This window comes from Trichomycterus rosablanca, chromosome 12 (genome assembly GCF_030014385.1).
Source record: "Trichomycterus rosablanca isolate fTriRos1 chromosome 12, fTriRos1.hap1, whole genome shotgun sequence".
NCBI lineage: Eukaryota > Metazoa > Chordata > Actinopteri > Siluriformes > Trichomycteridae > Trichomycterus > Trichomycterus rosablanca.
The window spans coordinates 30561520-30577194 of NC_085999.1; the positions used below are offsets into that span (position 1 = coordinate 30561520).

The 15675-nt window shown below is 39.8% G+C and overlaps 2 protein-coding genes across 2 annotated transcripts; one reads left to right on the plus strand and one right to left on the minus strand.

Moving 5' to 3' along the window:
• Positions 1–814: 814 nt before the first annotated feature.
• Positions 815–9948, minus strand: cnot11 (CCR4-NOT transcription complex, subunit 11). The gene is made up of 7 exons (XM_063005763.1): positions 9633–9948; positions 5684–5848; positions 4912–5064; positions 4024–4229; positions 3374–3576; positions 2495–2591; positions 815–1711 (listed from the first exon to the last, which is right to left on the minus strand). Exons 1-7 carry the CDS (start codon positions 9946–9948, stop codon positions 1514–1516), a joined length of 1338 nt encoding a protein of 445 aa, XP_062861833.1. The 3' UTR covers positions 815–1513.
• Positions 9949–11582: 1634 nt separating this feature from the next.
• On the plus strand, positions 11583–15113 carry rpl31 (ribosomal protein L31). Its single transcript, XM_063005764.1, has 5 exons — positions 11583–11664; positions 11961–12067; positions 14130–14255; positions 14410–14522; positions 15046–15113. Exons 2-5 carry the CDS (start codon positions 11961–11963, stop codon positions 15075–15077), a joined length of 378 nt encoding a protein of 125 aa, XP_062861834.1. The 5' UTR covers positions 11583–11664; the 3' UTR covers positions 15078–15113.
• Positions 15114–15675: the final 562 nt, after the last annotated feature.

The following is a 15675-nucleotide window of genomic DNA, read 5'->3' on the forward strand; positions in this document are numbered from 1 at the left end:
AAAAGATAAAATTAAATACTTAAAATATGCACACTTGGAGGTACCACACAGGCAACAAGTCCGTCTTTATTCTACGTTCCAATGTTACTGTCCAAGTTTTTCGCCCATTTGAAAATAACTGCTTTCACTGGGGTTCACTGGAGTCCCTGAGACTATATAATAAAGATTGTTTGCACCTCTCTCCCAATCTAGTCATTTTCAATTTCCCAACTGTAACTTCCACTATCCCTGCCCTGACAGAGGAGAACCACAGACTACCCCACACCCCCTCTGCTGTGCATGCAGTCCACGGCTGCATCTTTCAACCTCATAGAAAGCCGTATCACTTTTTGGGAATCATTTATCCCTCATGCAGACAGCTCATCCAGCAGCAGAGGCCACAAGTGCAGCATGAGGAACACATCAACTGCCCTCCCTCTGCCACAGCCACTCGTGCCTGTCAATGCCCATAAGTTTGAGATATCCTACAGGCTTGTGGTCAAGTGTCTAATCCAGGTGTCAGTACAAAAAGTATATAGTATATTTAACAGCAGTGTGTGTGTATATACACTTATCTATCACTAAACAGTATTAAGTCATAATAACCAGCCCTAACTGGTAATGTTTTCTGTGTTGGAAAGTACACAATAGCTATCAAACTCGGCCAATTTCAATTGTGTCAACCTGTGTCTTCTTATGTTCTACTCATAAGCCTCCATATTTCAGTTTGCTAGCATAGTAAACAGGCTAACAAATGAACTAATGGTCAGGTACATAATACAGTAAAGTAATTCAAGTCAGCAAGTTTAGAAATTAGCTTGAGCTGTTGACATGCTAGAACAAAAACTTACTTTTTTAATATAGTCTTTTTTTAATTAAACATTTGTCAAATTAAGAAGTTCACAGCGATTTCAGTGCTGGAGCGGTTTGTACAAAGAATACACAAGAACAGAGAGGGAAAATCCTCTTATAGTTCAAAACGCACTGTGAAGTGAGACAAAACCTGGCAAGTTTTCAGTTACAGCTTTGATGTTCCATGTGCCAAGAAGAAATGGTTGGATGAAGTTTAAGCTTGCATTTAGCTTTAGCTTTATCCTACATTGGTGGTACAAGATTAAAAAGAAGGCAATTAAGGTTCAGGTTCAAATGAGTGAATTATGTTTTGAAAGAGCACCACAGCTGATTATCATGTGCACTAATAACTCAGTGTTTATGAGTCACATGAACCATCTTTATGCAAAACTCAGGTTTACTGACATGTTTGAATGAAATGTTGACCCTGATGTACATCTTTAAATGGCAAAAGTTTTAATCCACAAGTGCCGTTTGAACCAGTCCTCATCTTATATTTTTGGGAAAACAATAGTTTACTAAGAATTTTGAAAAAAAAAAAAGACATTAAAAAACATCTCTCCTCCAACTCATCGATGATACAGAAAAAAGGCCCAGACATACATGAGAAAAAAGTAAATGCCAGGTGAGTTTGCCTGAATTCAAGGCTTGATCAGTTCAGATCTCGTCTGCTCCAAAAGGACTATTTTACAGCTTTACCCTCTGCTGGCGCCTCACCATTATCGAGCGTCTTAAGGAGGCGGAAGAGGCCGGCGGCCTCACGAATTCGGCTGAACTCGATACAGAACGCCTGCACTTCGATGAACAGGTCCTGCACGTTGATGATCTTGTTTCGAATCAGTGACTGAAGAAAAACACACACAAGGCGCACCAGTCGATTCTGGAGCAAAGAAAACAGAGAGAGGGATCGTTCAATGTTTACCATTAAAATTAGGCATGTTAATGATTAATCAATTCACAGATAAATGCACAATGTATTCATCCAGTTCTAGTCTTTTATTAGTGGACGCTTTTGGATCACAGGATGCTGTTGGATTTATATTGAAACCAAGGTGTTTGAAAATCCCAACAACACTGCTGCACCTGATACACTCATAGCAGTACAACATCTGCCTTTCAATTGATTAATGAGGTACAGGGATGTGGTAAAGGGTACAAAGCAACAGATGGCCTACAGTCAGTGTTTGTATTTATTTATTTATTAAAATTTTAACATCATGTTTTACACACTTTGGTTACGTTCATGACAGAGCAGGTAGTTACTCGCTACACAAGATTAATCAGTTTACAAGTTTAATGTCAAACACAGTCTGTGGACTCCACACAGAAGGCACCTGGATCGCCCTACCTGGGAATCGAACCCAGGACCTTCTTGCTGTGAGGTGACAGTGCTACCCACTTAGCCACCCCCAGTGTTTGTACACCCACAAATTTTACCTGTATGGTAGGTGTGGTTTATAAAACAATCAATGAATGTACGTACACCAGACAGGTGTACCTATTAAAGTGCTCGTCAAGTGTAATTATGTGCATATTATTTGTGAACTGTTCTCATGATCAAAGTGCAACAATTTTGTGTATCTTCCAAAAAATGGAGTGAGATTTCTAAAGCTGGTGCTTTGAAACCAAATTATACAGTAGAATTAATATAGCTCAAACAAACCTGCATGTACTTGTCTTTGATTTGCTCGCAGGTGGAGATGCAGTTAGAGATGTACAGGTGGATGAACTCAGGTGGAAGATCCACTGCTGTTGTTAACCTGCAGGCCAAAAAACACCTTAATAATAATAATAATAAGTGCTAGAACAACACACCACACAAACAACATAACTGTAACCGAGGCTGAGTAACTAGAGTATAATTATCAACACAATATGCTTATCAAGTAAATATATCATCAAATTCTTCATATTTTAGGGTTTAGGGCAAAATAATATGATGCTTTATCACAGCTGTTACTCTGATGAGTTTTATGTCCAGAAAAGCTGAGACATTTTGTAAAATCAAATAAAAACAAGGATTTGTAATAAGTACAATATGAGTCTTCAGCTGCTCAACAGTCTGTAGTCGCTCGTCTGATTCTCCTCTTCATGGGGAACCATACATTTTCAATAGGAGACAGATCTGGACTGCAGGCAGGCCAGTCAAGCACATGCATTCTGTGTTTCCGAAGCCTGGCATTGTCTTGCTGACATAACCATGGAAGAATGGTAAAAGGAAGCACACATTTGGCTCTGGCACCTTTCCCTGCTAGGAATCTGGATGGTCCTTTTTGTCTTTGGCATGAAACAAGCTGAAACATGGACTCATGTGACCACAGCACACGTTTCCATTTGAGCTGAACTTGAGCCCAGAAAGGTCAGAAGCGTTTCTGCACTGAACCGGTGTATGGCTTTCTCTTTGTGTAATAAAGTGTCAGTTTGCATTTCATGATGCAGTAGTGGACTGTGTTAAGTGAAATGATTGAAGGTCACACACATTTTCTCTTTCTTTGTACAACATATGCTATTGCGTAACATCAACCACATTAACTAGATTTACCTGTTGACCACTTCCATTGAGTGTAGAGACATGTCCATGTTGACCAGGACAGAGAAATATTCAGTGATCTGACTGGAGGACATGAGCTTAAGCAGCATCTCAATGGCCACCAGAGGGTTGTTCTCCACCAGATCAGGTAGTTTTGCCGGGGTTAGGCCGATGTGGTAGACTAGCTTCGGGTCTTTTTCTAACTCAGCTAGCAGCTAAGGAAACAAAACAGTATTGATTCAATAAACAAGGAAAGACACATATTTATGCTTATTATGGGTTTTTGTAATGGCTACAACCAATTGTATATTTCTGTCACATGTAATATAACCTGGTAAATGAAATTGATTAAATAAAACACAATTTAAAAACTACATTTGTTCATTTCTATGTAACCAGACACAGTAAATATACACAGTGTCATGCGTTCCAGTAATGTTTGTAGGATGCTGTTGCTGACTTTACCACATGAAAGTGTTAATCAGCTAGCATTCTGGCATAAACTCAACAGCATCTTTAACACATCAACCCACACACTTAATAAGTAAGAATGTTTACTGCACATGATCAGATGTCCACATACTTCTGGCCATGCAGTATTATGAGCTGAATAAAAATCAGTACTGTTATATGATGAATAACTGAGGTAAAATCTCATGTACCTGATTTTGCTGAGGCGCTGACAGTGGGCTCTTGAAGGCTTTGGCCATGATCCGTTTCGTCTCGAGGCCAGTGGCAGCACGTACACACATGGAACGATCCCACTGCACGCGATGCTCTGGCTCGGCTGGACTCAGCCATGCCAGTTCGGCCTCGCTCGCCTGGAACAGCGGAGGAGCTGGCCGAATTAGCTCGGGACGGAAGTGGCCTGGGCAGAAAACAAAAAATTACATAAATATGTATAAATGAATATAATAACTCTAATACTTTTGTCAAACATGAATTATAATGTTGGTGACAATTTCATTTAAATAATGCAGCAGCAAAACACAGCTAGCCCACTAACAGTCAGATCCGGGGAATGAATCTCAGGGGTGCTGTTGGCAGTTGGCGTCTGAACGGACATGCTCGGCTAATGTTCGGGGAGTGTGGGGGGTTTTGGGCAGAAGGCCATTGGAAGGTGAATTTGTCAGTGTAAAAAAACCCAGAAGAATAACTAGGGGTTTAATGTAGGTAGGTGTGCGTGTGTGTGTGTATACACCAATCGGTCATAACAACAGGACCAGAATCCCTGTCAAAACAGCTCATCATGGCCCATCGAGACTCCTGTGATATTTGTTTTATTTGTGCTCAGTATGTTAAATTCACCAAATAGACAGTAACTGAGCATGAAAATGTGCTGTTTCTTTCCTGTGGAGACGCTGCTACTGTATTTTCATTTACAAACTCAAAGCAACATGGAATTTTACCTGTTATGTACAAACATTCAAAGCCTCTACACCAAAAAAATGTGACTCTTCTACAGAACTAACCTTTTTTTAAAAGACATGGTTGAAAATGGTGATGTTTTCCTTCTTAAATAAACTAATCCCAAATGTAATTGCACTTACTTTCCAGAGGTGGGCGTGGCCCAGTCACCAGCGATTCTGTAATCTGATTGGCCAGGGAGCTGTCAAAGCCCGAGTGGGACGAGTCAGGATCAGGGTCACTAAGCAAGCTGGGAAAACTGGCTTTGCTTTGGGTGGGCAGCTCTGACTGACGCTCTAGATTAGGTACACACACACACACACACACACACACACACACACACACAAACAATTAAAATTTCACAGCAGCACTGTAAACATAAGATACTTCAAACAGGCTAAAAGGAATTCAGCATCAATACTAGCACTATCATTCTGGAATTAAACAATACAACATTCTAATCCAAGAGGTTCCTGACAGATGGTTCTTGTACTGGCATTGCATACAGAGAAAAGGTAGAGGTCTAAAGTTAAGGGCTGAGAAATATATGCATTATCCAATTTAGCATTTGTTGGTCTTGTTTTGTAAGGTTGTGTAGCCTACTCCCTAGTGGGTGCTGTTGTTTTTAAATGCTTTCACCATTTATATGTTGGCCTATGAAGACCACATGCCTGTATGCTAAATTTCATTCTACCATTAGAATTAGCAAAATGTGGGGAGCTTGTTGTTGGCGTAGCATTTGCTTTGTCACCATCACTTGTATCTTCCAGGTTTTAATCCAAACACACTTAGACTTTAAAGCAGATGTAGCTGCATTAACAAAGAGAATTAGCTACCTGAACTATAATTTATTTATACCTCTATACATGAAAATACTATGATACTATGATTAAAAAACAAACAAACTATGATTACCAGCGAGAGCAAGCTGAAGTCCACTGATGTCAACGGCCTGTGGAGTTGAACCTACATCCATGCATGAAATCTGCCGTGGCGTTTTCTTAAAAAGCTCTCGAGGAGGGGCAAGCATGAGCTGAGACAGGAAAAACTTCTCGGGCATTGTGACAGGAGGAAGGAAACCTGGACAACACAAAAAGAAAACAACAACCCTTTTAATGTGTAACAAATTGAAATGATAAAACAGCCCAGACAAAAAACCCAGCTATGTTACAAGAGTGAATTCATGAAAATGGTTAATTCCTTGTGTTTTGCTTTATGTTATACTGTTTTTGTGTTTTCAAAGCATATTCTGCTGCAAGTGTCTGTAAACAAGATGCAGATGCTTTGGTGTGTATGCATGTGAGAATACCCCATTTCAATTTCTAAGTGATTGCTCAACAGTTCTTCAATTCTTATAATGTTGAATTAAAAGTTTCCCAACTAATGGTCTCATGGGGCAGCATTTTATTTGCAAATTAATAGGCTTTATCCAAGATGGATTGGACCCTGTTTACACAAATGCCCAGATCACACATTTTTGTCATTTTTTCCCAATCTATTTGTTTCCAATTTCAATAGGCTCCAGATACACCTCAGCCCTAAACAGGATAGTAAATATGTACAAATGAATTAACAAATAACACCATGAGATTAAGTGGCACATTAAGTACTGTAGAGTATGGTCACTCGTAGTTTTTGCTGCAGCAGTACAGTTGCCTCACAGCATGAAGGTCCTGGGTTAATTCCCAGCTGGAGCAGTCATGGTCACATCTTCTCCCTGTGCTTGGGTTTCCTTTGCTGGAGATACAAAACTACCTTGATGGTGTTTGACATTGAACTTGAACTGATCAATCATGTGAAGCCTGTAATAACCAACCCTGAAAGTAACTAAAGTAACAGAAAAAAACAACAGATCTCTACTCAATGGCAGTTGGTGGAGTGGCTGATTTTTTACTGACCCTTTTCCATTGGTCACTACCCTACAGTACAATACAATATGCATTCAAATTTTAATACGGGTGCTTAGAGTTCCATGCAGTGGAAAAGAGGCAATATATAAGTTGTGCTCCATGGATTGGCGCCCTTTCCAGTCCTGCTATGTATGTATGTACAGTGTATCACAAAAGTAAGTACACCCCTCACATTTTTGAAAATATTTCATTATATCTTTTCATGGGACAACACTATAGACATGAAACTTGGATATAAGTTAGAGTAGTCAGTGTACAGCTTGTATAGCAGTGTAGATTTACTGTCTTCTGAAAATAACTCAACACACAGCCATTAATGTCTAAATAGCTGGCAACATAAGTGAGTACACCCCACAGTGAACATGTCCAAATTGTGCCCAAATGTGTCGTTGTCCCTCCCTGGTGTCATGTGTCAAGGTCCCAGGTGTAAATGGGGAGCAGGGCTGTTAAATTTGGTGTTTTGGGTACAATTCTCTCATACTGGCCACTGGATATTCAACCTGGCACCTGGCATGATGGCACCTCATGGCACTCTCTGAGGATGTGAGAAATATAATTGTTGCTCTCCACAAAGATGGCCTGGGCTATAAGAAGATGCTAACACCCTGAAACTGAGCTACAGCATGGTGGCCAAGGTCATACAGCGGTTTTCCAGGACAGGTTCCACTCGGAACAGAAATGTGAGGGGTGTACTCACTTTTGTGATACACTGTGTGTATGGATGTATGGATGTACTGTATGTATGTATGTATGTATGTATGTATGTATGGATGGATGTACTGTATGTATGTATAAATGTACTGTATGTATGTATGTATGTACTCTATGTATGTATGTATGAATGTACTGTATGTATGTATGTATGAATGTACTGTATGTATGTATGTATGTACAGTGTATCACAAAAGTGAGTACACCCCTCACATTTCTGCAAATATTTTATTATATCTTTTCATGGGACAACACTATAGAAATAAAACTTGGATATAACTTAGAGTAGTCAGTGTACAGCTTGTATAGCAGTATAGATTTACTGTCTTCTGAAATTAACTCAACACACAGCCATTAATGTCTAAATAGCTGGCAACATAAGTGAGTACACCCCACAGTGAACATGTCCAAATTGTGCCCAAAGTGTCAATATTTTGTGTGACCACCATTATTATCCAGCACTGCCTTAACCCTCCTGGGCATGGAATTCACCAGAGCTGCACAGGTTGCTACTGGAATCCTCTTCCACTCCTCCATGATGACATCACGGAGCTGGTGGATGTTAGACACCTTGAACTCCTCCACCTTCCACTTGAGGATGCGCCACAGGTGCTCAATTGGGTTTAGTCCATCACCTTTACCTTCAGCTTCCTCAGCAAGGCAGTTGTCATCTTGGAGGTTGTGTTTAGGGTCGTTATCCTGCTGGAAAACTGCCATGAGGCCCAGTTTTCGAAGGGAGGGGATCATGCTCTGTTTCAGAATGTCACAGTACATGTTGGAATTCATGTTTCCCTCAATGAACTGCAGCTCCCCAGTGCCAGCAACACTCATGCAGCCCAAGACCATGATGCTACCACCACCATGCTTGACTGTAGGCAAGATACAGTTGTCTTGGTACTTCTCACCAGGGCGCCGCCACACATGCTGGACACCATCTGAGCCAAACAAGTTTATCTTGGTCTCGTCAGACCACAGGGCATTCCAGTAATCCATGTTCTTGGACTGCTTGTCTTCAGCAAACTGTTTGCGGGCTTTCTTGTGCGTCAGCTTCCTTCTGGGATGACGACCATGCAGACCGAGTTGATGCAGTGTGCGGCGTATGGTCTGAGCACTGACAGGCTGACCTCCCACGTCTTCAACCTCTGCAGCAATGCTGGCAGCACTCATGTGTCTATTTTTTAAAGCCAACCTCTGGATATGACGCCGAACACGTGGACTCAACTTCTTTGGTCGACCCTGGCGAAGCCTGTTCCGAGTGGAACCTGTCCTGGAAAACCGCTGTATGACCTTGGCCACCATGCTGTAGCTCAGTTTCAGGGTGTTAGCAATCTTCTTATAGCCCAGGCCATCTTTGTGGAGAGCAACAATTCTATTTCTCACATCCTCAGAGAGTTCTTTGCCATGAGGTGCCATGTTGAATATCCAGTGGCCAGTATGAGAGAATTGTACCCAAAACACCAAATTTAACAGCCCTGCTCCCCATTTACACCTGGGACCTTGACACATGACACCAGGGAGGGACAACGACACATTTGGGCACAATTTGGACAATGTTCACTGTGGGGTGTACTCACTTATGTTGCCAGCTATTTACACATTAATGGCTGTGTGTTGAGTTATTTTCAGAAGACAGTAAATCTACACTGCTATACAAGCTGTACACTGACTACTCTAAGTTATATCCAAGTTTCATGTCTATAGTGTTGTCCCATGAAAAGATATAATGAAATATTTGCAGAAATGTGAGGGGTGTACTCACTTTTGTGATACACTGTATGTATGTATGAATGTATGAATGTACTGTATGTATGTATGTATGTATGTATGTACTCTATGTATGTATGTATGTACTGTATGTATGTACTCTATGTATGTATGTATGAATGTACTGTATGTATGTATGTATGAATGTATGAATGTACTGTATGTATGTATGAATGTATAAATGTACTGTATGGATGGATGGATGGATGGATGGATGGATGGATGGATGGATGGAAGTACTGTATGTATGTACTGTATGTTCTGTATGTACTGTATGTATGTACTGTATGCATGTATGTATGTATGTATGTATGAATGTACTGTATGTATGTATGTATGTACTGTACTGCATGTATGTATGTTTGTACTGTACTGCATGTATGTATGTTTGTACTGTACTGCATGTATGTATGTATGTATGCATGTATGTATGTATGTATGTATGTATGTATGTATGTATGTATGAATGAATGACCGACCTGAGATGTGTCTCTCGTTCTCCTCTTTGCCCGGGTTGAGCAGGTGGGCGAACACAGCAGCGAAGGGGTTGGCAGCCAGCGGCTCGGTGCGGTACATTTCCCACAGCAGGTAGAGCGCGGCGAGGCGTGGAGCGGAACCCGGCAGCAGGTCAGCCTGCTGCAGCAACAGAACCAGCACCGAACCCGCCCTGAAGTGTTCAGCCTTCCCGAAACAGTGGTGGAAAGCGCTGGCTAAACTCTCAAACGAGTTACTGGCGCACGCCTCCTCCGACAGCAGTCCCAGCAGTGTGGTCAATTCCTTCGGTGCCAGAGTCATTGTTTCTCTTTATTTAATGATTTAATTCCTTCTGACTGAACAAACTGTGTATTAATAATAATAACAATAATATAGTTGGTTTCTATTGTAGAGACACTGCTTACTGTATGTTATCATACACATGCTAACTAGCTTAATTTTCATTTACTAACCGCTCGGTCATAAACTTCAGCTAAACCGACAACATACCATTTTAGTACCATTTTTACTCCTATAAACATTAAGAAATTACAAAAATATATCAAATTATTGTAGTTATTTCTGCCAAAAATCACAGACGCTCTCTTCTCCTTGGCTAGCTAGTAGGCTAGTACTTTATTTTCTTTTTGGTTGGTGTTGACAGGCGGTTACAGAGCATTACCGCCACCTACGGTTCCGGAGTGTGGAGCAACATTTTTTTTTATACACATTAATTTATTCGTTTATTCATTCTTTCATTTATGAATTCACTCACTGATTTATTTCGACCAATAGCTTGTCAATAGCTGGTCTGGGTCGCGGTGGTTCAGACACCCCTACATAGACACACTGGACAGGGCACCAATCCATCAGAGGCAGCACATACTCAAGTATTTACTCACTCGAGTATTCACAACTTGAGGGTCACTTATAATAGCCAATCCACCTTCTGTATGTATTTGGGTAGATGTGAGAAATATTTCCCGAAAAACAGTGAGAACTTGCAATCCTTTTTACACACAGTGTATTTAAGTTGTTGTGTTTTATTTATTTAATAACATATGGGTCAGGGTCTTGAAGGGTCCAGACTCCAGAGCCAACTGAAAACACTAGGCTTCAGTGCATTGCAGGGCAACACAGACTTACATTCACTTAGTCCCTAATAATTTGAAGAAATTTAAAGCAGCAAATCCGCCTTGTGCATCCTTCAAAGGACAGATAATGTAACACAGTGGTAAACATGCTACAGGCTTTTTTGGATTGACACCCTGTTTATGGTATTCCTGCCTATGTAATCCCAATTAACATAAATGCAATAAGGTATATGAGGTTTGAGCAAAATGTGTTTTTTGCATCGTAAATTAATCAGTAATATTAAATAATAATATCAAATATTATCCAAATATATTGGAGCAATATGGTTTTGATGTATTTAATTTGTAATTATGTTCTACTGTAAGAATAAAAAAATATTAGAACTAAGGACTAATTTAAACACGAATATTTCTCACTGCTTTAATAATTAACTATTAACTATTATTTGTATTTAAATGTTACTGTTTGGAATCGATTCTAAATCTTTTGAGTCGATTATAGCAAAATTAGAATCGATTCTCAATTTTTAATGCATTAAACCAGAGAATCGACTCTTACACAGAAATGATTCTCATGATTACATTCTAAATTACTAGCATGTCAAAGGAAAACATATCGATATTTGAGGTAGTAATTAGTCACTTTGTTAAGTGGGTTAGAAGTGCGATTCGGGCTTGAAAATAAAAAATTATACATTTTTACAGCGTGCATAAGTGCATTATGGGATATGTAGTTTATGAAAAAGTCGAATATTTGCACAATGCAAACGTACCAGCGCAAAGAAATAGAAGTCATTTCTTATTTGTAATTAAAAAGGTTTGCACACCACACGAAAAACTACATTTTCCCCATGATATACAGATCCGGAAGTGGACGTCTGTAACACCTTTTTGTATTACCCAGAATCCCTTCCTCCTTCCTTTTCGACGTTCATCTGGCAGAGTGAGTATCAGCTAGCGGGAATTGTTTCCAAAATCCATCAACATCCTTCATGTTTTTGTGAAAAATACTAACCAGCATTGGTCTATATGTGTGCACTAACAGTTTATAATATTACAGGATTAAAATTTGTCATTTTCTGGCCCTGAATAACTTTTAAACCCGCCTTATTAGAGTCTTAGCTTAGCATTGGTATACAGCGTAGCATAGTGCTAGCTGCCGCGTTAGGCTGTGTAGCGCCACGTTTTGTGTAATAATAATAATAATAATAATAAAACTGTAATTGTTGGTGAATTTAGATGGCACCGCTTAAAAAAGGAGGAGAGAAGAAGAAGGGGCGCTCCGCCATTAACGAGGTTGTGACCAGGGAATACACCATCAACGTTCACAAGCGCATCCATGGCATGTAAGTTTGAGCTTCATGTTTTTATTTTCGTGCTTTTAAAGTGAAAGAATAATTTAGACGTTAACGTCTTCGCTCAAGATCGTCATTGTTTTACCACTAAAAGTTACATTTGTCTAGACTATGAGATCCTGGTAAGGCAAGTTATAAACAAGCGAGGAGAAGCAGAAGTCCTGAATTGTACATTAGTTTTATTTGTCTGGATATTGAACTAATTGGGTTCATAAATAAACGACAAGGGTTCTGGGACGCTGTAGCCAAGGTACTGGACTAGTAATCAGAAGGTTGCTGGTTCAAGCCCTACCACTGCCAGGTTGCTGCTGTTGGGTCCTTGAGCAAGGCTCCTAACCCTCAACTGCTTAGACTGTATACAGTAACTGTACTCTAAGTTGCTTTGGATAAAAGCATCTGCTAAATGTCAAAAATGTAAATGTCATTTACTTGCAGGAAAGCAGCATTAGTTTAGTGTGCAAGGTACTGGACATGTTGTAGTAGTAGTAATAATCTAGTCCTAAATTATTTGTGAGTACAAAACTTTTTGACTTGGTTTTATTAGCACATCATATAAAATGATACTTTAACACAATTTTGTCTGTTATAGACAGTATGTTTACATTGCGGCACATGTTTACATCTACCTATGCGGCATGGTGACTAAGTGGGTAGCACTGTCGCCTCACAGCAAGAAGGTTCTCCTCGTGTCTGCGTGGGTTTACTCCGGGTGCTCCGGTTTCCTCCCACAGTCCAAAGACATGCAAGTGAGGTGATTTGGAGACACTAAATTGTCCATGACTGTTCGATATAACCTTGTGACCTGATTAACCTTGTGTAATGAGTATCTACCGTTCCTGTCATGAATGTAACCAAAATGTAAAACATCCTAATAAACAAACACTAAGCCTTATGAATCTTGGCATTGTCCTGGAACCTGTTTTTATAATGTAAACCTGTAGTGTAAAGTACTGAAAACCGTGCTTACATTTTTATGTAGTAGTTTGAACCCTTGTGTTTGCAGAAATTACTAGAGATGGACCGATCGGGGTTTTTGGCACCGATTCCGATCTCCTTTCAGGAAAAAAATAAAAATAAATAAACTTAAAAAGAGCCTCACAGTGAAGATAAACCGGAGCAGCGTGTGTGTGTGTGTGTGTGTGTGTGTGTGTGCGCCTTTAGAAGATACGCTTTGTTCACAGTATCGCTATAAGTGATTCATTGATTCACGAGTCGATTCATTTTTCGCGAAGCGTAAGTTTCTCTTCTCAGTTATCTCTCCGTGTTTACTGTTATTACTTAAATGTCGTGGTTTTAAATAAACACCAACTACTACAGAACATTCTGTGTGACTCTCTTACATTTAAAAGCTTCATTAAAAAGCTTAATTAAACTGCTATTACCACAGATCTGTAACCGACCGTCAGACTCGTTCCGTCTAAGGAGCTAAAAGTTCAGCAGATGATCCTGAACTAACGAATTTGGTAATGAATAAACTTTTGCCTCTGATTGGCTCTGTAACGTTTTCTGTTCTCATCTACATCACAAGTAAGAACCGCATACGATTTACCAAAGTGAACCAGGAGTTTATATAACGTGCTGATAGAATCGACTCAGATGTGACCGGGTTGAATTATCTTTTTAAAGTAAATATTACAATCAGCAAAATTACATCGTATGTATGATGCACAACGTTAATGATGTTATTTTAGGTCATGAAGAGCTTTCACTGTGGTTTCTGTACGATGGTTGATGAATGGTGATGTGATGGTTGGCGCTTCGTAGCTCAAAGTCTGGATCAATCCACTGAGCTGTTAACTTAACCTGATCTTTATATATCACACGATCGGATCGGCTACTCTTAGGAAATATCGCCGATCGCCGATAGCATATTTTGATTAAAAATCGGCCGATACCGATTCATAGCCGATCGATCGTCCCATCTCTAGAAATTACATACAGGTATTTTAAGATAGGTATTTTCAGTTCAATATTTACTGCTCACAGTGATCTGTAGATTTAAAACATACCACAGATTTTGTTGACATCTTTTTTCCCTTTGTTGTTTTTTCAGCTCTTTCAAGAAGCGTGCTCCTCGTGCCATTAAGGAAATTCGCAAGTTTGCCGTGAAGGAGATGGGTACACCTGACGTTCGCATCGACACCCGCCTGAACAAGGCAGTGTGGGCAAAGGGAGTCAGGTAACACTGCAATTGATTTGTTGCAATTTGATTTGCTATACTGATACTGAATGAAGACTTAATATCCTTTTCCATGTTCATTAATAATCCTGTTGTCTTCATCACCTGTTTGCTCTATATTTACTAAGCATTTATTTTATGGTGTTTTTTTTAGGAACGTCCCATACCGCATGCGAGTGCGCTTGTCTAGGAAGCGTAATGAGGATGAAGATTCACCCAACAAGCTGTACACACTTGTCACGTATGTCCCAGTCACCACATACAAAGGTAAGCTGGTGATATAATTTTTTTTTTTTGTCGTCGTATGACGCTAGATCACCCTTTGGATTTTGTAGTTCTATAGAAAAACGGGGGCAGCACAGTGGGTAGCACTGTCGCCTCACAGCAAGAAGGTCCTGGGTTTGATCCCTGGGTAAGGCGGTTTGGGTCCTTTCTGTGTGGAGTTTGCATGTTCTCCCTGTGTCTGTGTGGGTTTCCTCCTACAGTCCAAAGACATGCAAGTGAGGTGACTTGGAGATTCAAAATTGTCCATGACTGTTTGATAAACTTGTGTTATGAGTAACTGCCATTTCCATCATGAATGTAACCAAAGTGTGTAAAACATGACGTTAAAATCCAAATAAATAAATACAAAAATGGGCTGTTTTATGCTACCGTACATTAAGGTTCAGATGCGTCTAAGGAAGCATAAAGCAGCTGGTGTAACGTTTGAAGTAGTTACTATGGTTATAATTTGGCAGGTTCAATAGGTGCTATAAGGTTCTAATTTAGTTCTCTTTTCTCTGTGCAGGTCTTCAAACCGTGAATGTGGATGAGAACTAGCTTTGTTCGTGAATAAATAGTAATTTCTAAAAAGAATCAGTTTGTCTTGTTTTTACTTTCATTGCTGTTGACTGCTAGGTTGCTCTTTACATTTAACACTGTATTAATTGCTTGTATTTTTAACATGTGCAGCAAAATCACTTTCCTAAACAATACACCATTTTGACTCAGTGCATTAGAATGTAGTTTTTGCAAAATTATTTTAGATTAAAATTAAGCTCTGACAACGGTCATCATTAGATGTGTGAAGGAAAAAAATACTTTATCAAACTGCTGCTATTAAAGAGCCCTGATGCCGCAAGCAATTACAGGATTAGTAAATATAGTGCAGACCCGTCTCATTTCACAGTTCACTAATCTTAGTGCCATGATTCTAATTTAGAGTACCAGTGGAGCACCACTATACTGTTTTTCCTTCAGTTGCAACCATGGGGGGTATAATTAATGCCACAAATGAATGCTAATGCGAACTCCATTCTAAGCAGCTCAGTGGCACCTTGAAGCACAGGACGTATAACTGTCATCACATGGAAAAGTAGTTCACCACAAACCCATCATGCTGGTGTCAGGTGGAAAGACTGATATTTTTTAATTTATT

Coding starts and splice junctions, on each gene's coding strand:
- rpl31 (XM_063005764.1), top strand. CDS start 11,961: ATGGCACCGCTTAAAAAAGGAGGAGAGAAGAAGAAGGGGCGCTCCGCC. Junction 14,256..14,409: donor GTGTGGGCAAAGGGAGTCAG/GTAACACTGCAA, acceptor TGTTTTTTTTAG/GAACGTCCCATACCGCATGC. Junction 14,523..15,045: donor CCCAGTCACCACATACAAAG/GTAAGCTGGTGA, acceptor TTCTCTGTGCAG/GTCTTCAAACCGTGAATGTG.
- cnot11 (XM_063005763.1), bottom strand. CDS start 9,948: ATGACTCTGGCACCGAAGGAATTGACCACACTGCTGGGACTGCTGTCG. Junction 4,230..4,911: donor GCCACGCCCACCTCTGGAAA/GTAAGTGCAATT, acceptor TTTTCTGCCCAG/GCCACTTCCGTCCCGAGCTA. Junction 1,712..2,494: donor TCAAAGACAAGTACATGCAG/GTTTGTTTGAGC, acceptor TCTTTGCTCCAG/AATCGACTGGTGCGCCTTGT.